General features: G+C 42.4%; 1 protein-coding gene across 2 annotated transcripts in view; it reads right to left on the minus strand.

Moving 5' to 3' along the window:
* PCNT (pericentrin) overlaps window positions 1-26,733 on the minus strand; it is a 276,563-nt gene that overhangs the window by 179,785 nt on the left and 70,045 nt on the right. For both annotated transcript variants that reach the window (XM_030581110.1, XM_030581111.1), the window contains 9 exons: window positions 23,229-23,393; window positions 13,943-16,414; window positions 13,771-13,863; window positions 12,339-12,515; window positions 10,424-10,679; window positions 6,782-6,837; window positions 6,425-6,599; window positions 3,795-3,931; window positions 3,090-3,201 (listed from right to left, as the gene is read on the minus strand). In XM_030581110.1, the coding sequence (XP_030436970.1) occupies window positions 3,090-3,201; window positions 3,795-3,931; window positions 6,425-6,599; window positions 6,782-6,837; window positions 10,424-10,679; window positions 12,339-12,515; window positions 13,771-13,863; window positions 13,943-16,414; window positions 23,229-23,393 (3,643 nt within the window). The remainder of the gene's footprint in view (window positions 1-3,089; window positions 3,202-3,794; window positions 3,932-6,424; window positions 6,600-6,781; window positions 6,838-10,423; window positions 10,680-12,338; window positions 12,516-13,770; window positions 13,864-13,942; window positions 16,415-23,228; window positions 23,394-26,733) is intronic.

The following is a 26,733-nucleotide window of genomic DNA, read 5'->3' on the forward strand; positions in this document are numbered from 1 at the left end:
ACAGGGCTTATGGAATTCAGTGTGTACTGGAAGGAATAATTAGAACTCTACATAAATGTTGATGTATTCTAAAAAACAGCTGTCTACTCAGGAAGAAAACGTGGGTGTCACTGTGGACAGCTCAATGTGCTGTGAGAAGGGACAGGGAAAGGGCTAGCTGAGAAAAGAAAAAAGGAAACTAAGTTATTCAGGGCTATTAAGAAAGAGAATGGATAATGATTCTGTCATCATATAAATCCAGAGCATGCCCTCACCTGGAGCCCTGGGTTGCATTCTGATCACACCATCTCCTATGAGATGAAGCAGAAATAGAAGAAGGTCCACAGAATGGTAACAGCAGTGATTAGGAGCATGAAAAGATATTAATATTCAATAAGGTTAGGACCACTTAGTCTAGACAGCAAATATGACAGAGCTACTGAAAATAACAAGAGCACAGAAGTCAGGCACCCTTTCATATTTACTTTGGTAATTCAAGAACAAGGAGGACCCCATGTAGTCAAAAACTCACAAACTCAAATCTGATAAAACCAACAACACATAATTAGCCTGTGCAACCTGTTACCACCAGATATTATGGAATCAAGGTTCCAAAAGCAGACTGGACAGCTATACTAATTTGAATATATACAATTACATTTCCAGACAAAAGACAATGACATATCCTTAACTATGCCAAGTAGAGACATCGCAAGTGAACTAACATCTAAACTGCATAATCCCAATAAAGCTGCATGCTAATACAACTAATGGCAAAAGCACAGTCGTCTGAGGTCTTTTTCATTCTTATATCAATTGTGCAACACTTTGTGCACATACAAGTGTGGCCATGTCACACACCATCTAATCAAAAGGCACCAGCTCTCTGAACAATCCATTTACAAAATGGATGATGTATACAGCTGTAGAACATGTACGTTAAGATCTAAGTTAACAAACTTTTGTTTTAAGACAATTCTCATTCAGGAGATGTCTATAGTACACTGAGTATAAAATGAATGCTATCAATGGCAGATTTTACCATCACTTCACTCTCTGTTTTCTCTACCTTACACTTACATTTCAGCATAACTACCTTTAGACGTTTCCATAAGACCAACTTTTTTTTAAAAAGCATGCAATATTTATGACTTTCCAAGACCTCCGTGACTTCTGCAGCAGCCCATGCGGCTGGCCTGGGAGCCGCCTGAGCAGCTCAGGCAGCCCCTGGGCCAGTCACACCAGCTGCTGCTAGGGCGCAAGCTCAGGGCTGTGGATTGAGGTGTGGGGGGCAGTGCTTACCTGGGGGGAAGGGGACTCCCTGGAAGGCTGACAGGTACTCCCCTGCCTCAGCTCCTAGCTCCACATGCTGCCTCCACCTGCAGGCACCAGCCTCGCAGCTCCCATTGACGGAGGTTCCCAGCCAATGAGAGCTACAGATCCGGAGGCTGAGGCAGAGCAGAGGCAGCACGTGGAACTAGAGCTGGAGGGCACCGCTTCCCCAGCTCCACAAACCCTCCCCACCCAAGCACCCATGGCACCCCCTCGAGGCCACTTCCCCGAGCACTCACCGCGCACACACACATCCAGTTTTAGTCAGGGGTATATAGTAAAAGTCATGAACAGGTCATGGACCATGAAATTTTGTTTACTGCTCGTGACCTGTCCATGACTTTTACTAAAAATACCCGTGACAAAAACGTAACTTTACTTATGGCTACATTATATGTTGCATTGCAAACATACTGGGACAGAATAAATGTTTTTGTTGTAATTTTTATGAGTTAGTATCTTGTTTGAGAACTGCAAATTTAAACTCACTTTCCTGGCTTTTAAATGTTTGCTCTTCTGCTTGTTGGTTTTGGAGGTTAATTATTTTTCAAAATCCAAACATTCTTGAAAAGCTAATATACACTTAAAATCATAGGCTGACACTGGCAACATTAATTCTAGCATAAAGAATTTTGTCTGGAAATTTCCCTTTTAAAAAAAACAAAAACATCCTTAACTCATGACCTTGGAGAGCAGGGAGATTGGACATTTCCCCCACGAGGTCTGCAGAAGGTGAAGACACTCACTTCTGCTCACCTCATAAACATCAGCAGGAGAAGAAAGAGCCCTGTAAGGGATGAGTAGGTGAGAGGATCTCTTGCTAGGAACATACGGTTTGCAAGAAAGGGAGAACAAAGGGATTGTGGGGGCATTCCTCTTCCCTCCCAGTGGATCTTCTAGAGATGAAAGGACTAAGCATTAAAATGACCACCTGAATACTAATGAATCCCTTTAATTTTAAGATGCAATTCCAGAATCCTTGTCCACCTCAATTCAAACCTACTATGAAACCCTATTTCAGCTTCAGAACTAATCTAACCTATGCCTTTGTTCACAGATTTTAAAGTGGGCCAAGATCAGGGTAATGATAAACAGCCAAATGACAAGCGTTACGGGTGGCAGTAGGGATTACTGCCATCAATATTTCATGTTGATTTATATCTTTAAAACCCCTCCACATATTGTGCATAATACTATTTGACATAACTGTGTGTTCCTATTGCTGCTATCCCTCTTCCTCCCTCCTCTTCATTTGTTTGTTACACCACATTGCATCTCATCTTAAATTTGATTTTAAGATTTAAGGGACATGGGCTGTATTTTACTACCTGTTTGTAATCTGTAGTGTTCGACAGGTCCTCTGGTTACTAATGCAACACAGACAGAAAACAGCAGTGGCAGTGACAGCAGCAGCGATGACAGCTCTGCTGCAACTTCAGCTTTGGCACAGATACCATCACACCATAATCTGATACAATAAAATTGTAGGGCATCTCTGCATTCATATTTCAGGACAAATTATAAACCACCAGAACAGGATTGAAATTTTCCCCATAGGCATGGTATTGCCTACTTGAGGGTTTTAACCCTTATTCTGAAACATCTGGTGCTAGCCAGAAACTGAATTAAATGGACCATTCATCTAATCCTGTATGACAACTCCTGCTGTATGCTCCTGTGACTGAATGCCTGTTCAATACATTTTGTTAAAAACGGTTTCACACGCAGTGTTGTTCTAGGTGAGCTAAGGCAAGAACCGAAATGTGTTTCAATCATACCACTTAGCTCCTGTCGACTTGCTCGTGTGCTATCAAGTTGAGACCAAAGCTGTTTGATTTCTTCTTGTGATTGAGTTTTTAGTTCTTCATATGTGGCCTGAAGTTTCTCCATCTGTGAAAGACGCATTAAGAATTATTATTTTTTTAGTTTTAATAGCTGCCTATTTTCATGTCTTAGAAACAGCGAAGCTGCTAATGGGTGGAAATGCTATAGTACCATCCAGACTGTGGGCTCACAGCAGAGGCTGGTGGAGACACTGAAACACCTTACTCCTCTATGAACATCCCTTTAATTGAGAGAAATGAGGGAGCCATCCGCTTATGTCATGACTGGTGACACTATGAATGTGGTGAACAAAATAACTGAGAAAAATATAGGAATCAGTAACAAACTATATTAAATAAGAACTACGGTAAAGATTTGATTACATTGCAGGAAAGGCCACATCAGCAGATCTTGCATACGTTACATAGAGTTAAGTCCAGCTAAAAAACTATGAATACTATTGATTTGTGTTTCATGCTCTTAATTTTGACCTAAAAAACAACAGAAAACATACATCATGCTACATTTCCCCTTTTAAAAAAATCTAAATTTTAAATACAGAAGAGTGGCCCACATTATTTAATAACACTTGTGGCTCCTTACTACTATGCCACCTACCTAATTCATACCAAACATTCAAAACAAAAAATCGTATTAACCTCCTGCTGCATCTCCTGCTCTCTTTCCTTGCTTTTCCTTTTCAGGTTTTCTAGACATTGGTCATGTTCCGTCTGCAGCTGTTCACGTAGTTTTGTAATTGCCTTCTGGTGTTCATTCTCCAGGTTTTCATATTTCACTACAAAACAAAGTTAGTGCTGTTACATTATTAGATTAGACTTTTTTTCTTGTGAACTACCTAATGCAACATCAGTTTAGCGACTAATTAAAGCATAAAATTATGAATCCAGGCCAATAAGCTAATACGCTAGCTAACTGTAAGTTTAAGGCATTCTTTATCTAGGTTAATAACTGACAGGGCCATTACAACCTTGTGAAAGGCACCAATTGCCTAGCTCAGCACAAGCACTTATACCACAGTAATGAGCACACTAAGAAATGTAACAGTAAAGAAATGCAGGAGATGGAAATTTGGAATTTCCACACAGAGCCTTATGGTCCACTGTGTGAAATGCCATCAGCAGGCGGTGTGGTCCTCAGAGAGGACACCAGAGGCAGCTATCTGAAGATGAAACATATGTAAGAGACAATGCATAATAAACAGCAGCAGCCTTAAATGCACAGGGAACACATTTCTCCAGAGAACCTCCCATTCACAATGTTGCTGGCAGCCAGGACTGGAAGGGCAAGAAGAAATACTTGGCATGGGACTGGAAAGCACTTCTGCTACCAGCACAAACAGCTGCAGAAGAAGGAAGGCAGATAAGGACAGAGAAGGGCAGATACACTCACCTCAAACACATAGGAGCACTTGGAAGATTCATGGCAGCTGGAGTCAATCCCACCACATAAGTGAGCTCTCTCTAATCAAAATGGACCTGCCACCTGCTTCTCCTCAACAGACCTTTGCTCTGCCACAGAGAGGGAACCCTGCCTGCAAGTCACTCCCACTCAGCCACAATGCAGTGACAGAAATGATTCTGTCACATATAGATAGCTGGACTGTGCACTCTAGGGGAACAAGTAAAAAATCAACAGAAGACTGGGGAGGAAGAGACTCACAGGTAGGTTCCTTCACAGCAGCCAGAGAACTGCTAGCAGGATAGTAAAAGCATTCAATGCTATGCATGGGTAATAGGATGGAGCTTATATCCCAAGGCTGGTTTTGCTGCATTCCAGCTGGCACTAAGTCCCCAGTGCCAGGTACCCTGAAGCCAGCTTTCCATTTATTTGAAATAGTTGCTATTTCCCCGGTTCTCACCTACGAGGTACCTCAGAGGACATATGGCTCCTAAACCAAGTGGCTAGCTCTGCCCCCTTCACTTCCAGCTATGCCTCTTGCTGACAGAATTCTCCACAGGCAAGGGCTTTAGGAGCCGTTCACACTCACATTTCAGACTCCTAAAAGCAGCAAAAATTTTCACACGTGGTCATTTATTCATCCTGGCCCTCACTTTTCTGAGTAGTGAGGCTTTCAGTTACTCTGCTGCTTACGGAAGGTAACTTTGGAGACAATTATTTTAAAGAATTGCCAGAATCTATCATACGTTCATATTGTTAAGATCCAAACAGGAGTCTGGCTGTTCAGAATACTATCTGGAAATCTTTAAATCAAGCAAAACACTCACTGAAATTAATGGAAATTAATGAAATTAAGAGACTCAGAGGCTATCATAGATTTAATGTCAGAAGGAACCATCATGATCATCTAGTCCAGGGGTTATCAAACTTCATTGCAAACCCCTTCCGACAACAAAAATTACTATACAACCCCAAGAGGGTGGACCACAGCCTGAGCCCCATCACCCCAGACAGGGGGACCAAAGCCAAAGCCTGAGCCCAAGGGCTTCAGCCCCAGGCAGGAGGCGTGTAACTTGAGCCCTGCCACCCAGGGCTGAAGCTCTCGGGCTTCAGCTTCAGCCCCAGGTAGTGGGGTTTGGGGTTCAGCTTTGCCCCCAAGCTTCAGCAACTCTAAGCCAACCCTGGTGACCCCATTAAAATGGGATCACAACCCACTCTGGAGTCCCAACCCACAGTTTGAGAACCGCTGATCTAGTCTGACCTGTTGCACCTAGCAGGCCGTAGAGCCTCAACCACCCACTCCTGTAATAGACCCATAACCTCTGGCTGAATTTCTGAAGTCCTCAAATTTTGATTTAAGGACTTCTAACTACAGAGAATCCGCAATTTACTCTAATTCAAAAGCACAAATAACTTGTGCCCCATGCTGAAGGATTCGGCCCTCAATTGACAGTAAAATTGTAGCTTGCAGTCTTGTTGCAGCTATGTTGGTCCCAGGATGCGAGAGAGACAATGAGGGTGAGATAATATCTTTTATTAGACCAACTTCTGTAAATTGTAGGCACTTACCTTTTTTATATTTGTGGAAAAAATGCATTCTGGGTTTTCACCTTCAGTTTGCTACAATTACAACTATACACTAGCCAATGTGGCTTATCAGCCTTTATATTTAAGATGTAGTCATTTTGTAACCGCTAATTTCTGAACAATTACAGGTCATGGGCATGGTTCTAACTGCAAATATTAAAACTGAAAAATTATTGCTGTTTTATATGCACTGTACAACTCCTAAAGTTACTCTAGCCAGCTTTAATCCCTCACAGTAAATATCTTGCAACAAAGCTAATGCTTTCCAAAGCATAACACTTACTTTCCACCTGTTCTTTTTCAAGAGACAGACTCTTCAGCTCCTCTTTAACTCTGTCTAGTTCCAATTTCAGAGTTTTCTGCAGTTCACCCATTTCAGTCTGATGTTTTTCGGATAGCTCCTCACGGACGTTTTTTAAACATGTTTCGGTCTTCAGGGCCCAGTCTCCATTAAGAGTCTAACAGAACAAGATAGGTGCATTAGTAAAGCAGTTAAGAGTAAATTTTTTCTGCTTCTTTTTATTCATATCACATTTATTTGCCCTTTCAAAAATGTTATAATAGAAAAGGGAAGAGATCATGGCAGCTTTGATTTACAGTATAGTTTCATCTTGTCCAGTATACAGTATGGAACTTATACCTCCAGTGTCTGGATGTGTTCCTTTTCCATTTCCAATTCTATTTTCTTCCTCTCATCTGCAAAATAAAATCTGTTTACTAAACAAACCAGTAAGAAACATTGGGGACTAATGACATTTTAAAATACAGAAAGACCTACTTTATTTTAAGCATCACATTCAAGGCTTGAATTAGGAGTTATATAGCATTATGATGTACCACCATCTCTCTGAAAACTGCTCTCTTATGTGCCAGAGTGTCAGCTCTTATTTTATAAGAGTTAACGCCTAGCTTGTTTCAGTTGCAAAGAAAACCATGGAGATGTAAATTTAGCGTAACTGATCCAGCGATGTTTGCCCAAGTACGCAGAGAGCATGACACCATTAGAGAGGTGCAAACTGCCCCATTCATTTCAGTAGTGTTAACTTAGATGCCCAATAACAACATTTCAGATGCCAACATTGCTAATTACTTCACTGTGCAAAGAATGCAAGAAAGAGGAGGGAGAATCATATTGCAAAAATCTGCACAAATTTACTGAAAGTGGCATCTTCTTTTAACTATGGGGGTGGTAATGCCATTTCCCTTAATCAAAAAGGACCCAGAGTGCAGCAGTCCATCTGAGCTGCTCCAAAGGAGCTCCGTGAGCACACAGATATATGCAAACTTCACTTGGGGGGAGGGGGCAGCCCAAGGAGTTCAAAGAACACTCATGATCATATTTTGAATGTCTGCATGATGCAGTGCAATGGGCATATTGAGGTCTCAAGTGGATGGGGCTTATTTTGCCAGCAGAACTTAAGTGTTCTCTCTCACTGTCCTCTCTCAATTCTACCCCGACCAAAATAATATTTCAAGCTGCTACTCACATGTCATAAGCCTATGTGACCAAAAAACAAGCATTGTGTGTGGAACGGAAGTGGAAATATTCTTGATCTTCCTTTTACTATCTAGCAGCCAGAGCCACTCCATAGCTAAAGTTTCCATTACAAATTTGATATCAACCCTTGCCACCTTCCCCTCCAAAATGTACAGTGTGCCAAAAATTGCTGAGAAATTTTTTCTAGCAAATTTGAAGTAAATGTGGAACGCGTTATCTAATTTATCACATGATCGTATTTTAAAAATAGACTTGTTCAGAGTCTTAAAAATCTAAAAAAGAGAAACAGTTTACTGAACTCATCTAGTAGAGACCTAGTGCACAGGACCAAAGTTTAATTGATAAAACCAATTTAAAGAACTATATACATTTTAAATATCATTATTAGAATGGGTCAGTGGAAGTGGCAAAGCTAATTTCGACTCATCAGTAGCTCCAGAGACAGGAACAGAAGCAGAAGGCAGCAACTAGTGAGAAAAAGTACCCCACTCTCTGAGTCTCCTACACAGAGCATGGGGGAGGGCGGATGATGCTATTTTTTTGGATCACTACCTGAAGGCTGTTTTCCCCCAGACCCAAGATCTCTATACCCCGTCCCAACCACATCCCATTCCTCAGCTCTTTGCATAAAATGTCCTAAAGTCTAAAGGAAAAGAGGGAGAAAAACTGGAGAAAGTAGAGGGCTTGAAGAGAGGATACTGGATGATTTTCCCTTCCCTCCTTCACACTGGGCTCCTGAAGTCTCCAGCAAGTGAGACCCAACAGCAAACCTGAAGAGGATTGTCAGCCTCCTTCCACCACCACTTTCAGCAGTCTTAGCATCACAGGCTGAGGAACTTAGTTAAAGATTAAAAGAGAGAGAGTCCTAAGGCTCTGAGAGGCTGACCACTAGCCTCAGAAGCTTCACATGGGGATGGGAGTCCTAGCAAGCAGCTAAGGCCAAAGGAGGCACTTCTCAGCAGAAGTACCCGAAGGCACACTGGAGGTGTGTGTGAGATATGTTATGCAATCTTTTTCTAAAGAAGAAATCAGTATTTCACTCTCACTCTTCCCAGTGAAGATGCACTTGTCCTCAAACAAGTCTCATGTACCACCTGTACCCAAAAACAGTTGAGGACAGGGCCCAGACTTCAACCCTGACACACACTGAAATTCCACAACACAGAAGTCTCCCTTCACTGTAAGCTAAAGGGACCGCTTCATTGAACGGAGGGGGTGGGGGGAGAGAGAGACAGAGATCAGCCTCCTCAATATTCTCTGACGACACCTGTAGGCCTCAGCTGTTTCCACGAATTGAGACAGCTGCCTGTTGGCTCTCAAACAAATTGTCGCTGCAGTTCAAAGGAAGCAATGACTTGCTCAAGGAGTCATTGTCTGTGTCAAGAAGCACCAGAGTGGCATGTAGAAGCACAAACTGCAAAACCTCATTGCAATTTCAGCAATTCCAACAGTCTAGCTTGATGGTGTTGAAACAGTCCTGTAGAATGTTTCACCAAACCTACCCCACCAAGCGCAACACGGATACAGATCTGTAACTCATCTGGGACTCTTGAATCTGGCTCTCCAGCTGAAGCTTTCAGTACCATCTAGGTAGACTTATCACTTCATTTCTAGGTATTGGGAAGGAAAGCCAGGAGAATCTTCAGGTACTTGCTCCAAAAAACACAACAATGAACCTGGTGCTGACTCAAGGTAAGGCAAAAGCTTATGTGGTACAACTGGTAACAGCAGCTGGCACCAACCGACGTCTGATCCGGATCAAAGCATAAGAGTTGAAATTCAAAGTCAAAGACACAGATGATCCTAATACTAAGTGTGAGAACACCAAGAGTTCCAGAAATAAATTTTGTAAAGGACAGATGACTGAAGAACCAGATGTTTAAAGGTATATTTCTGGTGGAATAAAGGTTGACAAGATGACAAAATGTGGTTGTCGTCTCTCAAGATGTTCAGAAAGAAACTGCTGATTAACTGGAGCACCAGTCTACAGGAATAACATAAGATAATTATGCTAGAACCAATGACTTTAGAAACCTGAGTTTGGAGAAGGCCTTCAACCTGTGATGCAGGGAGAGATAGCTCAGTAGTTTGAGCATTGGCCTGCTAAACCCAGGGTTGTGAATTCAGTCCTTGAGGGGGCCATTTAGGGATCTGGGGCAAAAATCTGTCTGGGGATTGGTCCTGCTTTGAGCAGGGAGTTGGACTAGATGACCTCCTGAGGTCCCTTCCAACCCTGATATTCTATGATTCTACGAATGGGCAACTATCACAGCTATATCTTTGGAAATCAAGGCTTTATATCTGAGGCAGGCCTAAATCCCTTGAACACACAATGCCTGACCCTGTTCCTACTGCAGTCAATGCAGTTTTCAAAGATTTCAACAGGGACAAGCACAGGCCATAGGACAGACCAAAAAGAGGCTATGTTTACACTATGGGGAAATACAGTGGTCCAGCTACAGGGATGTAGCTAGACTGTCACAGCCCCACAGTGTAGATGCAGAAATGAGGTTTTTGTGTCGCTATAAGAATGCTACCTTCCTAACCGATAGTAGCTGTGTTGCTCATTCTTCAAGTCAATCTGGTTGCATCTACAACAGGGGTTAGGTTGGCATAGCTATGATGCTCAGGTGTGTGGATTTTTCATATCCCTGAGCATCATAGTAATGCCAACATAAATTTTAAGTGTAGACCAGGCCTGAGAATCTCCCCATCATAAATTGTGGGACAATCAAATGCTCAGCAGTTGCATAATCAGTCCCTTAACTCCCAAGTTCATAATACCTAGCTCTTGTTGATGTTTCAGTGCAATTTCTTCTTTTTCCTTCAGATGTTGTTCATCAATATGCTCCAACTCAAACTGATGTCGGCTCTGTAAAATTGCTACTTCCTGAGCACGCTTATCATTGAGCATCTCCCGTAACTCCACAAGGGCAGTTTCCTTCTCCTTTCTCAAGTTAGACTGCATCAGCTCCAACTGGGATGTGTGCATATTAGTTAGACTTAGTCGTAAAGCTTCCAACTCAAGATTGTGCAGTGTCTACAGTAGGAAAGGGAAAAACATGGCTTAAGTGAAATATATTACCATTTTTATACCAGTTTCAATTATACACACACACCCCTCTATATTTATTGCTAGTCTGTTATTTTCATATAAAACATATTCATGGCTGGAAGTGGAACAGCAGAAAAAACAGATTCTAGTTCTCATCTGGCTTGCAGAAGCTTTTTATTAATGAGTACAGTCTTTACTATCTCTCCTTCCAGTAGCAAAGTCTGTTTGATATTATAACAAAACTCTTTGCCTTTTCCTTCTCTTAAGCTTATCTGCTGATAGGGAATGCCTGCCAGCAATCCACCTCTCTGCAGCATCTTCTGAAAGCTATGAAATGTAAAAAGGAAATTGCAAAAATACACATTATTATTGTCTATAGCATTGCTGCAAATTTCCACTTTTACCCTTTGAGTCCATCATAGTGCATCATGCCTCACAAAGCTGTCACTGGCTATCATTTAATACTATGGTAGAGTGAATAACCAATATCAGAAGTGTTGAAATAGAAACAATGATGCAAATATACATTTCTCTTGTGCTGCTCATTGATTCAGTTCTGATATATCTATCAGTTAGCAATAGCAGCAACTAATCTTTACAATGGATTATGAAGTTTCTATTCTACATATATACAAATACTTATGGCCAATATTTAGGGATTAAACACAAAAGTAATTGTATCCTATGTATTTCTAAATTAATGGGTGTTTAAAAATGGATTAAATATTTAGAGAGAAGGGAATTTAGGCCTTCAACCTGCCAAATATCATCAAAGGGGCTACTCACATGCATATAATTATATATGCGCGTAACTGCTTGCAAGATCAGGGCCTCCACTTGTAAATTCAAGTAACATTACAATCTTATCCAATACAGAGTCAATAAATATTAACAATTAAAAGGTCCATAGACTCTTCAGAGAGATATTTGGAGTAATATTTAATATTTAAATTCAGAGTTTACCTAGTGAAGACTCAACTCATGTAAAACTCATGAGAAGAGATGTGACACACTGACAAAAATACACTCAGTATATACATTGCAGTAAAGCTGTGTGTGATAGATTACCTTCATGCAATTCATAAGACTTGGCCAAAGCAAGACTATGTTTCAGTTTGATTTTCTGCCATACTTTACAATTCCCAATATTAAAGCACATACAACTGCTATTTCATATTTCTAGAGGTCAAGCAACATTAGGGACTGGGTAAAACACTACCTTGCACTAGAATTTTGTGCAAATCTAACACGCAAAGAAAAAAAATGCATATCTATTGATTAGAACACCAAAAAAGCATATTAACCTCCTATTCTTTGTCTGCCTCTCTCCATTCCCAGAGGTTACTGCAGATACTTATTTATATTTATGAAGATAAGCAAGCTTCTTCCCTTCACAAATTGTCTAAATTTTGTCAAATTTCAAAAGAGTAAGGGGTAAGATTGAGGACACTGGAGACCCTTCCATAGAAGGTGGTATCTGCAGTCCTCTTAGCGTAACAATGTAGTCTTTACCATAGCACAAAGCATTCCTCCAAAGACAGCTTATTTTGTTAGAAAAGAGGCCTCCTCTTTGCAAGTGAATTAACTGTAAATTGTGACAGCTAAGAAATTTGCCTAAATAATTACTGTGCATACATACTGTACCTGTGACTGGAGCTGAGCATGCTGCACCTCTGTTTTATGTCTACCTTCCATTTGTTGCTGAAGTTCATCCAACAGTTGCTGCTGTTTTTTAATTAGTTCAGCACGTAGCTCTTTCATTTCATCTTCATGTTTAATAATTAGTTCACTAATTTCACGATCATGTTCTCTTTCATGAACCTGGAGAGAAGAACACCGTGATGCTCTGAACCTCGGGGGAACACCCTACATTCCTCATGTTCACCTTTATAAAATGATTGTGTGATATGCAATGCAAAGTTTGTCATGCCGGGTGTCTTCTGAAGACTCATGATACACTGAGTATTGTTACAGTATTATTATAGCAATGTTATAGGTTATAATTTCATGTATGTAGTTAGGAGGCTGAAAACATATCCTCATGGCTCAAAATAAGCCCAGGCAAAAACTCTCTGAGAGCAGAGGGGCACTTCACACCTCATCAGGGCAGGTATGGGACAAACCCAGCCCAAACTCACAGGAAAAAAGGACGCAAGCCTAGGCAGCAACAAAAGAATCTGTTAGACTCCAGAGGGAGCCATGCCCCTCCTTTGGTCAGTCTGGAACTGCGATGAGGTAATGTTCACCTGACTCGGGAGCAGGGAAGCCAAGAGGGAAGAAAGGGCATGATAAAAGGGAAAGACACTTGCCATGTTCTTCCTCTCTCTTCCACCTACATCTACAGACACCACACCAAGCGACTAAAGGCTGATCAAAGGGGAGAGCTTGGCTGTAGAGCAACCAGCCAGCCTGTAGTGAGAAGCATCTAAGTTTGTAAGGACACTGAAGTGTTAAGATCAGTTTAGAATGTGTTTTGCTTTTATTTCATTTGACCAAATCTGACCTGTTATGTTTTGACTTATAATCACTTTAGTTAATAAATGTGTTTGTTTATTCTACCTGAAGCAGTGTGCTTGGTCTGAAGTGTTTTAGAGGCTCCCCTTGGGATAACAAGCCCGATACATATCAATTTCTTTGTTAAACTGACAAACTCATAGACGCTTACAGCATCCGGCAGGCATAACTGGACACTGCAAGATGGAGGTTCCTAAGGTTGTGTCTGGGACTGGAGGTATTGGCTAGTGTCATTCAGTTGCACAATCCAAGGAGCAGTTTACATGCCAGAGGCTGTGCGTGAACAGCCCAGGAGTAGGGGTTCTCACAGCAGAGCAGGGTAAGGCTGGCTCCCAGAGTCAAGGACTGGAGTGACCTAGCAAATATCTGATCCGGATAAAATTTTTACTGGATTGTGGACATTTTGCACTTTTGTCCTTCCAGCATTAACAAGCCATTAGGACAGAAGTCTCAAAGTCAACAAAACTATCTGTTCTCTTGCAAAAACCCATGTTGGTTTTCCATCTCTGAAGAAATCAGACATGCAGAATCTTTCTTAAATAAGCCTGTTATGAAAAAATACCTTTTTAATTAATCCAATCTGTTCTTTTCGTTCCTCCTCCAAGTTCTGCTGTTTTTCCACCTTGTCTTTTATTTCTGCATTTAGCTTTTCTATCTGAAAAGAAGGATGAAAATTTTGAAATTACCAAGCATTCAGAAATACAAATCCTTGTGTCATTATCAGAGCTACCTACCTCTTTCTGGTGTATCAGATTCATTTTTGCTGTTTCAGAAAGATGATGAGATTCCATTTTACTAATTTCCTCTTCATAATGTCTCCTCATCTCAGACTGTACCTCCTCCATGGCTTGTGCAGATTTCTGCACAGTCTCCTGAAGGTGATTCTCCAGTTCTACCTGAACCTTCTTCAAATAAGCCACTTCCTCAGTCAGTTTGTTTTCTTTCTCAGTGTATTCAGTTTTTTTTGCCTGTATTTCAGTGTTAAGTTTCTGAAGTTCCAAGTTACTGGATTTCAATTTCTCCTCAAATTCCAATCTTTCACACTCCAGTGCTTTTTCAAAGTTTTTCGTTTTCATATTAAGATCATGTATATTTTTTTCAAGATTCTCTTCCAGAGCTTTTTGTGCTTTTATTAGATTCTGCTCTACAGCAGACAATCTTTCTTGTAAGATTACATTCTCCCTAAGTGTGAGTGTTAAACTTTGTTCTTTATTACTCATTTCAGCTTTGAGAGCCTCCTGTTCTTTAAGTAATGTCTCTTCTACTATGGTTTTCTGACCAAGAAGTTCAGCCATAGTCTGGTTTTTGGCCTTCTGGGCATCAAGCTGGGCTTGCATTTGATCCCTTTGGCTTTGCAAAGCAGCTAGTTGACGTCCAAAAAGGGACTGTACTTCACTCGTTACTGAATCAGAGGCAGTTTTCTGCTCTTGAACTTCTTTTACTAATTGCTCCTGAGCCCTCAATTGCATCATCAAAGTTTCTCTTTCCTGCTTGAGGTCTTTTATCATCTCCTGCCAAGTATGCGACTTTGAAACCTTTATTCCAAGCCCTAATTCTTCAATACAAACTTCACCCTGCGTTTCCAGAAAATTTATTTTGTTTTCAAGCTCTTTCTCCTTCTTTACTTTTTGATCAAGTTCTTCTTCACAACGAACCCGTGTTTCTCGCTCCTTATTCAGTTCTAAATGGGCAATGGAAAGTTCAGCTGTTGCTTTTTCCCATTTTTCAAGAGCTTCTTGGGTCTCCTGATAGGATTTGTTCAGTGCTGACTCTTTTTCACTGAGCTGCTTAATTAGCTTAACACATCTCTCCATCAAGCCTGCTTTCTCTTCATCTTTCACCTCCTTATTGTCATTTATTTCATTTTGCAGCAAGGAGTCACCTGACAAATATGAAGCAAAAGCCTCAGCGTCCAGCTCAGTTTCATCAGAAGTCCCTTTCAGTACACTGCTAAGACACTTTTGTTCATCAGGGCTAAACATTAACTTATCTGCTGTGGAGTCCATGTTGGGTTCTAAAATGTTGCTGCTATCTAGCACAAACCTATCAAGTCTACCCTCTTCAGCGTCAAGAAGTTCAGAGTCGTCTGATATGTGTGACTGCTCCCATCTCTCAGTGGAGACAAGATATTTAGTTAATATGTCAGCATCTTCTATGAAAGATCCTAGTTCTACCACATTTTCTTCAGACATGTTATCAGCTTCATAACTTTTATGGGCCTTCTTTGCTTTGACCTTCTTTAGAGTTCTGCGTGTGTCTTTTAGTTCAGTTTTAAACGAGTCCACTCGCAAGCCATGTTGGAACTCCAGTTCTTCACGAACTAACTGTATTTCACCTTCATGCTGGCATAATTTAGTCTGCATCTTCTCAAGCTCTGCTTTCTGTGATTCTGACACTGCCTGTAACAATTTTTCCTCCTGCTCTAACTTTTTTAACTTCAAATTGTAGATAGTTATTTCTTCATCGTGCTTATGCTTTAAATCTTTGTTATTTTTTGTCTCAAGGAGCAGCTTTTCACTTAAATCCTGGATAAAGGAGTTAAGCTTTTGGATCTCATCATTCAGATACTCCTTTTCTTGTTTAGACTCCTGTGCTTCCTTAGCCTGTTTTTCTGCATTAGTAAGCTGTAATTTGAGGTCTTCTGCTAAATCCTTATACCTCAGCTCAATTTCAGATTTCTCTCTCTGAAAATCCTCCATTTGATTTTTAAGTTGCTTGCACAAGCTGTCTCTATGAATTTCAGACTCATGCAGTTTATTATTTAAATCAATAATTATTGCATTTAAATTCTGAGAATCTTCATCATAATTCAAAGCAGAGTTTTCTCTTTTTAACTGCTCAAGTTCATTCTTATATTTTTTATTCATCTCTTCTTCACAAACCTCCTTAACTGTTACTCTCTCTTTTCTGTGACATTCTTCCAACTGTCTACAAATATCCCTTTTGTGATATGCTTTCAATTCTTCAATACACTCCTGTTCTTTCATCTTGGCTGAAGCAATTTCATTTTTTAACTGCATTATCTCTATGTCGCGGAGAGAAAGAGTGTGTTGTAGAAGAGATAAATTAGACCTTTCTGATGTCACTACATCTTGAAGACCTTTAATGATTTCTTCTTTTTCTCCTATATTGTTGTACATCTGTTGCATTGTATTACTCAGATTCTCTTCCTTCTGTGCAAGCAGACTTTCTTTATCTTTGGTATTCTTAAAAATAAAATATTACACATGAACTAAACACCCAGCTATTTCAATTTCTCTGAAATTTCCAGTTTAATATTCCTCATTTCCACACACACACACCCCCCAAAAAAATGTCCCTTAAGTGGAGGGCTTGCTGATTTGTCTATGCCACGGAGAAAGCTTGCCCGTGAGAGTGGGAGGACTTACACCGTTGATTTATGGTGTGTTTAAGGAAATGTGTCCACTTTTAAACTATATTTTAAATTCACAATTCCACAGCATTAGGATGAATGCATATTAGTGACTGGTTCCACAGTACACTAACTTTTAAAAACAGATTTTTTTTTCTCATGTCATTACAGGCAAGTGTGAACGTTGCACAGGTGTTTCAACTGTGCATCATCGTATCTCATTATATATGGGTTTCTTCTAAGTATGACCTCAGCTGAATTTCTTAGTTTAGAATTTAGAATGCTTGTTTTGGTGGTATTTACAACATTCTTGTAATTCCCTCCTGACCCCCAAATCATTGATGTGTATTCTCAGATGTCAATGCAGTTTAAGGGGTATTATTCAGGAATTCCCTTGCATTTTAAATTAACATTTTCACTCATGAACACTAAATAAGAACACTCGAACTCAATGAGAGTGCTATTCATGATATTTCCAATCACTTGAACGTGGTTAGTATTTTTTAGCTTTTAGGGCCAGATTCACCAGCTAGCTGTCCTGTACTATTCTGCACGAGTGCTAAGCAGCCAAAGCACACAGGCCAACTAAGCTGGGTTTACAAGTGTTCTGTATCAGCTGAGGAACACAGAGGGCAGAATGCACTCCTCTGTTTCCCCTTCCCTGCTGCCTTCCCTGTTGAATAGACCTAGTGCAACAGGTAGATTTTTTAGGATGAAAAATAAATTTCATAGCATTATTTTTGATCACTGAAAATTTCTCCTTCAAAACAGGCTGGCACATAAAATCTTCTATTTCGGAGACACTCACGAAGAGCTGTCCTATTTCAAAACAGTCTCCATTACCCCTCATTCTCAGTGGGACTGAGGTCACAGCCTGCCCTTAACAAAAATAGCTACTGCCTCCCATTGTTCACAATGGAAACAAAGTCAAACTGCCTTCAAGGAAGACTGCTGGCCCCTATGCTACCAAAGCGCAGAGAGGAGCAGGTGAATGGAAGCAGTGGCAATCTTTGCTAATGACAACCTGTGCCACCAGTCTCACTGAGAATACTACAAAATGACAACCCTTTTGAAAGAGGATGATTCTTTGAGTGTTTCTCTGAACAAAAAACGGTTACCTACCTTTTTGTAACTGTTGTTCTTTGAGATCTGTTGCTCATGTCCATTCCATTTTAGATGTGTGTGCATCCACATGCAGTTGTTGGAGATTTCTGCCTCAGTGATATCTGTAGGGCCAGTTGTGGTACCCTCTGGAATGGCACTCCCATGCGGCAGTATACCAGGCGCCGCTGGCCCTGTGCCCTCAGTTCCTTCTTGCCAGCAACTCCAACAGAGGAGCAGGAGGGCAGGAAATGGAATGGATATGAGCAACACATCTCGAACAACAATTATGAAAACGCAGGTAACCGATTTTTCTTCTTCGAGTGCTTGTTCATGTCGATTCAATTTTAGGTGACTCACAAGCAGTATTCACGGAGGTGGGCTTAGAGTTCACAGCTTAGCGGCTTGCAGCACTGCCCTACCGAAGCCAGCATCATCTCAGGCCTGCTGAGTCAGGGCATAGCGGGATGTAAAAGTGTGGACAGACGACCAGGTGGCCACTCTACAGATGTCCTGGAGAGGCATATGAGCCAGAAAGGCTACCACAGAGGCCTGTGCCCTGGTACAGTGACAGTTGCCTGGGGTGGCACCTATGCTTGATCGTAGAAGCAGCAAATGCAGGCAGTGATCGAAGAAGTAATTCTTTGAAAGGTAGTCCAGTATCCACTCATTCTGTTGGCTACAGCAATGAATAATTGCATTGACTTATGGAATGGCTTGGTCCTGTCAATGTAGAAGGCCAGAGCCCTTCTGACATCCAGGGCATGTAGCCTGTGCTCTTCCGACCTATGCAGCTTCAGAAAGAAGACTGGTAAGTAAATGTCCTGGCTCAAATAAAACTGAGAGACTATCTTGGGAAGAAACGTCAGCCTTAGTAGGACCTTGTCCTTGTAGAAGATCGTGTAAGGAGGCTCCAAGGTAAGCAATCGAATCTCAGATACCTGGTAGGCCAATGTCACCGCAACCAGGAATGCAACTTTCCAGGAGAAGAGAAGGATGGAGCAGGAAGCCAGCAGCTGGAAGAGAGGACCTGTGAGCTGTGACAGCACCAGATTCAAGTCCCACAGAGGGATAGGGTCCCTGACATGCAAGTAGATGTCCTCTAGGCCCTTACGGAATCTGGCCATGATGTCCTGTGCAAAAACCGACCGGCCCTCGAACAGTGGGTAGAAGGCCAGCCAGGTGGACCTTGATCATTGAGGAGACAAGCCTTGGAGCTTAAGATGAAGGAGGTAGTCCAGAATAAGCTGCAGCGAAGCTTGCTCAGGACAAACACCGTTGTCCGCAATCCAGTAGGTGAAACGTTTCCACATGGCCAAGTAGGTCGCTCTGGTGGAGGGCTTCCTACTTTCCAACAGAATGTGCTGAACCTCAGCCGAGCACTGCTGCTCCTGCGCATTTAGCCGTGCAGCAGCCAAGCCATCAGATGTATCGCAGCAGGTTAGGGTGCAGAAGACTGCCGGGGTTCTGGGACAACAGTTGCGACCTTAGCAGTAGCTGGAACGGGATCGTCACCAAGAGGTCCAGCAGAATGATGAACCAGAGTTCGTGGAGCCAAGAAAGCACTATTAGGATGACCCTCGCCCTGTCCTGTTTGATTTTCAGGAGGATTCTGGGTAGCAATGGCACCAGAGGGAAGGAGTACAACAGGGCCTCCAACCATGGGAGCAGAAAAGCATCTGACAGGGCTCCTCTGTCCATGCCTCTAATCGAGCAGAAGATGTGGCATTTCCTGTTCTGCCTGGACGTGAAAAGGTCCACCGGGGAGTTCCCCACCTTCATAAGATGGAACTGACCACCTCCAGATGAAAGGACCACTTGTGGAAAGACAAGAACATCCTGCTGAGGTGATCTGCCAAGGCATTTTTGGACTTGGAAGGTGAGCAGCCACAAGATGGATGTTGTGCTGTAGACAGAAGTCCCAGAGCAGAGGGCCTCCTGGCAAAGGACAGACGACCTGGCTCTGCTCGGCCTGATGATATAGAAGACCATAGCCATGTTGTCCATCAGGACCTGAACCATCCTGTCTTGTACATGAGGCAGAAAGGCTTGGCAGGCTAGTCATACCACTCTGAGTTCCCCGACATTGATATGCAGGGAACCATCACGACTGGACCAACGACCTTGAGTGCTGAAAGCAGCCAGGTGGGCTCCCCAGTCCAGACCCGAGGCATCAGAGACAAGGTTCACCAATGAGGCAAGGGCCGTGAAGGGAACTCCTTCCAACACCGACGTGGGATCCTGCCACCAGATGAGGGATGACAGTCTGGATCCTGACGATGATATGCCGGTTAGGGACACAGACGGACGCTAGCCATACCTGAAGAGGTCTGAGGTGGAGTCGTGTGTGCCCAACCACATAAGTACATACTGCCATGTGGCTCAACAGCCTCAGACCCATGTGGGCGGTGGTGAGCAGGTGGTCCCGCAGGCCCACAGTGAGGTCCGCCATGGCCTGAAACTGAGTCTTGGGGAGGAAGGCCCTGGCCCGAGTGGAGTTGAGGACTGCACCGATGAATTGCATGTGTTGTACTGTTGTTAAGGCTGATTTTTTTCTCGTTTATTATCAACCTCAGGTCGTGACAAGTGGAACTCTCCAGGTCGAGATGTCTGCACATCAGATCCAGAGACCAGTCCTTTATCAACCAGTCACCAAGGTACAGGTATATTTGGAAAACACCACCAAAAAGTCTCAGATAAGCAACCACTGGCACTATATGCTTTCTTTGAGGCCAACGGAATAGATGAGAAGGTTTGCCACGCAGATTTGACTATTTCAAGCACCCCAGGTAGACGGGCAATGCAATATTTGCTGGTGTGGTGGCCGAAATGACACTGAAGAAGTCGTCTGCTGCCTCAGTGACCTCCTCAATCTGCAGACCAAGATTTTCAGCCACCCATTTAAGGAGGGCCTGATGCTCCTTAAAGTCGTCCAGGGGACTGCGATGTGGGATGGTTTGGCCACCTCCTCGAAGACGATTGTGTCACCTGAGGGATGGTGTCATCCACTCCTTGTCAGGGGAGTGCTCCCTTAGCGTCAGGGTATGGTGCGCAGGCTCTGCTTCCGCCACAGTACTGTGTTCTGATTGCAGCACCGGCAGTGCATCAGCTGGTTTGTCCAATGCGGCCACGGAGGGCTGGGAGTACTGGACCAGCATTACTGGCACCCTCCACGGGCCCCAGTATGGCCTCTGGGGAGGCCACGGCCCCTGCTAAGTCAGCACCATGGCCAGAGCCACCTCCACCTCCCACATCACAGAGGAGTCACCCCAGGTCTGTGACGGGCTAAAATCACAGTCCGACCCTGACCATTGTCCCTCCAGTGACCACAGCAGGGCCGTTGAGGCCTTGGTCTGCCTACTGAACCTGGTACGCGATCGACGGGGGGGGACAGGTACCAGGGAGAGCATGAACACCACCAAGATCCTGAACGATCCCTCCAGGACAGAGACCAACGACGATGAGATCTTCTGGGAGATGGTTTTCAGCCTCTAGGCAACCTATGGCCAGATGGTCACTGGCACTGGTGGTACGGGGAGCAGCACCACGAGTCTGGAGTCCCTCACCTAGTAGGAGGGGATTTTGATGGAGATCGAGGCCTTCTGGCCAGCAAGCCAGACTGTGGTGCAGGGTCCCGAGGTCGCAGCAACGGAGACTTGCGCCTACGATCCGGTGACCTGGGATAGAATCATAGAATATCAGGGTTGGAAGGGACCTCAGGAGGTCAGCTAGTCCAACCTCTTGCTCAAAACAGGACCAACCCCCGGACAGATTTTTACCCCAGTTCCCTAAATGGCCCCCTCAAGGACTGAACTCTCAACCCTGGGTTTAGCAGGCCAATGCTCAAACCTCTGAGCTATCCAGGATGTCCCGCTAGCCTACACAGCAGCACCCTGGTGGCTTTCCCCTTTGGTGATGTGAGCAGAGCTGCATTGGTCACCTGGCATGGCACCTACAGAGCTGGTTGGCCTTGCTCCTTAGCCACCAGACCGCTTTGGGACCTGAAGGTCCCATCACTGGCTGGGAACTCCTTCCGCGGCCCCACTAAACAGTCAATAGATAACCACTGCTACTCTTGCGAAGCAAGACAAGGCGCTCCAACCAACCATAATGGGTGGGAAGAAGGAACTGAGAGGACCTCACAGGGCCCAGTAGCACCTGATATACCGCTGCATGGGAGTGCCACTCCAGGGGGCGCGACAGCCAGCCCTACAGATACTGCTAAGGCAGAAATCTCTGACAACTGTGCACGTGAGCATCCACACACCTAAAATGGGATCGACATGAGCAAGAATTCAAAGAATAATGCTCTCCAGCTTCTGCTAAAAGGAGAGATTTTCATTTATGAAGAATAATGGGAAAAGTGACCACTAATTGTAAGTATTTCTGTTCAAGAACTACCCAGTGCACTTAATCTACTTAATATTTACCTTCCTACCAATTTGTGTGTAGTTTGTGTAAATGCCTGAGATTAAATCATTCAGGACAAAATATGATCTGATACATGGTGCTGTACTGGTTAAAGAACCCATTAGTAAATTAATTTTAACTTACAATTAATTGGTTTATTTACTTGTCAATTCTTAGAAAATTCATTTTATACTCAAAGAGCACATGCTGTAATTCTGGGGAGCAGATTGTATTCTTCATAACCAACAAAGAAGCTGAATCCCTGCTTTATAGACAAAAACACTCCACTCAACTTTAATTAAGGAGCCATAACTAATACCTCTATAATAAAAATAAATTTGTAGGACTTTCCCCAATGGGTAATATTTTAAAGTATCAGACTGTGAATCTTAAATTGATGGTCTTGATATAAATTATATATTTAATGAACAAATCTATGAACCTGGAGACCAACAGAAGCTTTCACTTATCTCTATGTCTGAAGCTAACATGATTAAAGACAATTAAGTTTTGTTCTCATGTAAACCTTAAGGGTAACTTCTGAAACATTCTTGTATAACTATAGAGTAATCATCCTACACTTATACAGCACCTTTCATCTCAATGAATCAAAGCAATCTCTAACATCTCTATACATGGATCACTTCAACAACCATTGAAATGCAGCCACTTTGGGGATGAAGCATCTCAACATTATATACCAGTTTAGGTCTAGTAGCAAAGACCACCATCTACAACTGAAATTGCAGGGTGAATTTAGACAGAAAGAATGTTATGACCCAAATTTAAATGTAGCCAGAACCTAGTCATTACCTCTTAGAAAGATTGCTATCAATCCCTAATAGTCAAGATCTTGATTTTATGTCTCATCTGTAAGTCAACACCTCCAAAAGAACAGTAATCATCACCTAACAACATGCTAAAGAACGGCTTCAGTGCCATTGATCCACAGCCTTTTATGGAAACATTAATATTACTTCATGCAGAATCTAAGTGTTCATTAGTGGACTCTTCCAAAAACTTTTCAGAGCAACACAGCATAACTCTCTTTGATTGCAAGATCACATTTCAAAGCTATATTCTAACACAAAGTTAATTGTGATTGGCACATTTAAGAGAGGGGTTTTTTTTTTTACCTTTTGAGAAGACTCTAGTTGTAGTTCCAGGTCATGTGCTTTTTGATGCATTATCTGCAATTGACTACTTTGTTCCTTGAGTCTGTTCTGAAACACAGCCATCTGCTCCTGGGCTTGAGATAATTCACTTTTTCCAGGAATTCTACTTTTCAGAAGCTCGTTAGCCTAAATGCACAAATTTTTTTTATAGTGAGGGTAAAGAAAATGTACTTACACATACATTAACATGAGTTCTTCAAGAAGTGTTGTCCAAATGCATATTCTACTCTAGGTGCACATGCACCCCGTGGCCAGAGACTGGAGTTGGGGTTTTTTTTGCTAGTGGTGTCTGTTCCAGGGTGGATAAAAATCATGGATTTTTTAAAAAATCAGATTTTTTTGATAAAATGCTTTTTGATAACTATCTAAAGACAGTTTTAATTAAGATATATTATAGCTCAAAAGATAGCTCATCATGGAATAGGGATTATAAACTCTAATTCTATAGTATGAGACAATATATTCATGTAATGTTTAAGAAAAAATTTGTAAATGAGTTCCACTAGTTCATGGATTAGGGACCCAATGTTATGGGGTTCCAGGGGCTTCTGTGCAGATTAGTTAGGTTAATCTTTTCACATATCCAATGGGATTCAGTGCTCAGTCTTGAAGATACCATCAGAGATGCTTAGTTTTGCAGTTCTCAAACTGTGGATTTGTGTCTCCAGAGATAACATGCTTGTTAACAGTAAAAATGTTTTTAAATAAATAAATAAGAGAGAGAAATAACAAACCTCAACCCTATTGTCCCTCTGCAGATTTGTGTACAGGGTCAATTCCTCTCTCTAAAAGTGCAAAGTTTAAAAATGTTAAATGCATAAAAGACTGTTGGGGGTGGAATAGATCTGGACAAGGAGAAGAAGTCTGAAGATAAATGTGAGAAGGAAGGGACAGGAAGTGGAAACAAAAGTGAAACTGTTTGAGCAGCATATTCCAGAAGTCTTGAGGTCTTTCTGAGTGTAGCCTTCATTGATTTGAGATCTATCATACATTTTCTCACTAGAAGGGAAAACCTATACTGAATGGCAGCAGGCTGTAAAAGAGACCCGATTTGGATTGTAATGAAGTTCCTCTACCTGTGAAGAATATGTATTAAAGTTATAAAAACCAACAAGAATGCACTTTCATGTAGAAATTCATTATTAAATTGAGTCTTCCTGACTAGTGATTTAAATCAATTTGATTTCAACCAAATCCACCCTGGTCTGTTCAGCCCTGTTCTGAGGGTATATAGCATAGTGTGGGACCAACTACTACTCCAGTTCCTTCTCTACTGCAAAACCCATAATAGCATAGAAGTACTCAAACAGAGGTGAAGAAAGGCAAGTCATGGAATACACATGGGTAGCATCTCAAAGAACTCCAGTACTGTACAGGTGACTTCATGCTTGTCCATGTGAGTATACCACTCTAAGTGACTCTAAAGAAATGCTTTAAGTATGGTGGTGGTGCTCAGAGTTATCTACCACTGACTGAAAAACTGCAGCATCAAGACAGGCATCTGCTTTAGAAGCCTTTACCAACAAATAAATGTCTAGAAGAACTGTGAATGGAACTCCAGGTGGCAGCTTTATAGATAATCCCAGTGGAAATGTTCCTGAGGGCAGACACCGAGGCCTGGTTGAATGAGCCCTAAGATTAGCTGGTGGGACTATCTTCATTATCTCACTACATGATACAATACATCATGTAACCACTTAGACAATGGTGGTTGGGTGGAAACTGGAGTATTCACTCTTCAGACTCTCTGCAAACAAAAGAAAGAGCCTCAGGGAAGATCTAAAGACCTGGTTCTTGGGAGATAAAAGACTAATGCCCTACAAACATTCAGGGTATGTAATCTAGCTTCATCATGATTACAATGAGGTTTAGAAAAAAAAATATTGCTAAGTGAATGTTCTGATTTAAATGGAGCTCAGACATCATCTTGGATATAAACATGGGTATAGCCTTACTCTGGTTGGTACTGTCTGGAGAGTCTGTACCAGTGACAGTCTAGTATCTCATAGGCAGAGGTAACTATAATCCTGACAAAAGGGGATATCTACGTGGTACCAATGCTGGAGATGGTGCAGGGCCCTGAGTCACAAACATTCCCTGGGACACAGTGCTCAATACTGGCTCACCTGGTGGTGCTGATGGTCTAGTTGGGTCAAAGCCTTTTTCCAGAGCCAATGGTATCGCCAGTGCCAAAGGTTTAGAGGCAGACGGTACTTTCTCAGTACTGAATACATCTGTGTACTGATAGATTCTGCACTGGGGCAGACACAGAGGGCTTTTCTTTCAATATCGAGCTGTCAGTATGGTGTCCTTTCACAAAACCTCATCAGGACCTCATCAAAACCTCATCAGGATCCATACTGGGACATGAGATCTTCTCTGGAGCACAGCAAACATCTTTTTCCTCAAAGATCTACATGAAGGTTGTAGTAGGAAGAGGGCCTGAAACACAAGTCCTTGTTTCAGAGGCCTGGGATGAGGCGAGAAGACTGGGCTAAAGTAGTGGTCAAAGCGTTGCTGATATAAAGCAAAGTCAAGTTATGAGCAAGAGGCAGGCCCTGCTCCCAGAATCTGGCAAGAACAAGGCTCATATTGCAAAAACACACATTCCTAAGAGGTGCTAGACACAGAACACTCATGCACACACACTCCAGAAGGGTGGTACTAGAACACCTCAACCCATTCCCCAAAGATAACAGGAACATGCTAACCTCTCTTAAGATAAGGTCAGGATGACAGTATGATGAATAGAGATGTTCTGATCAAACCAACACGTACAAGGTAATGGGTGGCACCTAGATACATCAGAGGAGCAATACGTAACTTGTTTGTATCTGGGTATAAAGAGGCATCTCAGAGGGAATATCTTTGGCCACCCAAACAGATAATGAAAAGTCCTTCCACTAATTGAGCTGTGTCCATTGTCATGGGCATACATGTATTGAGTGCACTTGTAGGAAATATAAGGCACCAGTAATATGCTTCGTTGACAATAAACCTGGCCAGGTGCTTTTGTACTTTAATGGATTTTGTGATCATTGGGTGGTTCACTCGAGATCTTCTGTGCCAGTTACCTGCACAAATCTGGGACAGCACACAGAGGGAACACACATACAGCCAACATCTGATGACAGAGATCTGCTCCTTATCTCTTTGGAAGAGTGTCTCTCACTACCCTCTCATAACGCCTTCTAAGACTTCCTACCTAAGTCCTTTGAGAAGTGAGCCCTGAAGCTAACACACATAGCACGACTCATTCCTGCAGTCTATTGTGCGGGAGGTAGAATGGATCAGACAGTCCCAGGTTTGAGACTGCCTGCTTAGAGTGGTCTAACAAATGCATTTTCAGTCTCACTTCCCTGAATGTTTTTGTTCTCAGAATGATATACATGTACCACACTTAGCTAGAACTCCCCTAAACACAACAGAAGTGAATATCATTAAGGGGAAAAGCTCCCCCACAGGA

This window comes from Gopherus evgoodei, chromosome 11 (assembly GCF_007399415.2).
Source record: "Gopherus evgoodei ecotype Sinaloan lineage chromosome 11, rGopEvg1_v1.p, whole genome shotgun sequence".
Lineage (NCBI taxonomy): Eukaryota > Metazoa > Chordata > Testudines > Testudinidae > Gopherus > Gopherus evgoodei.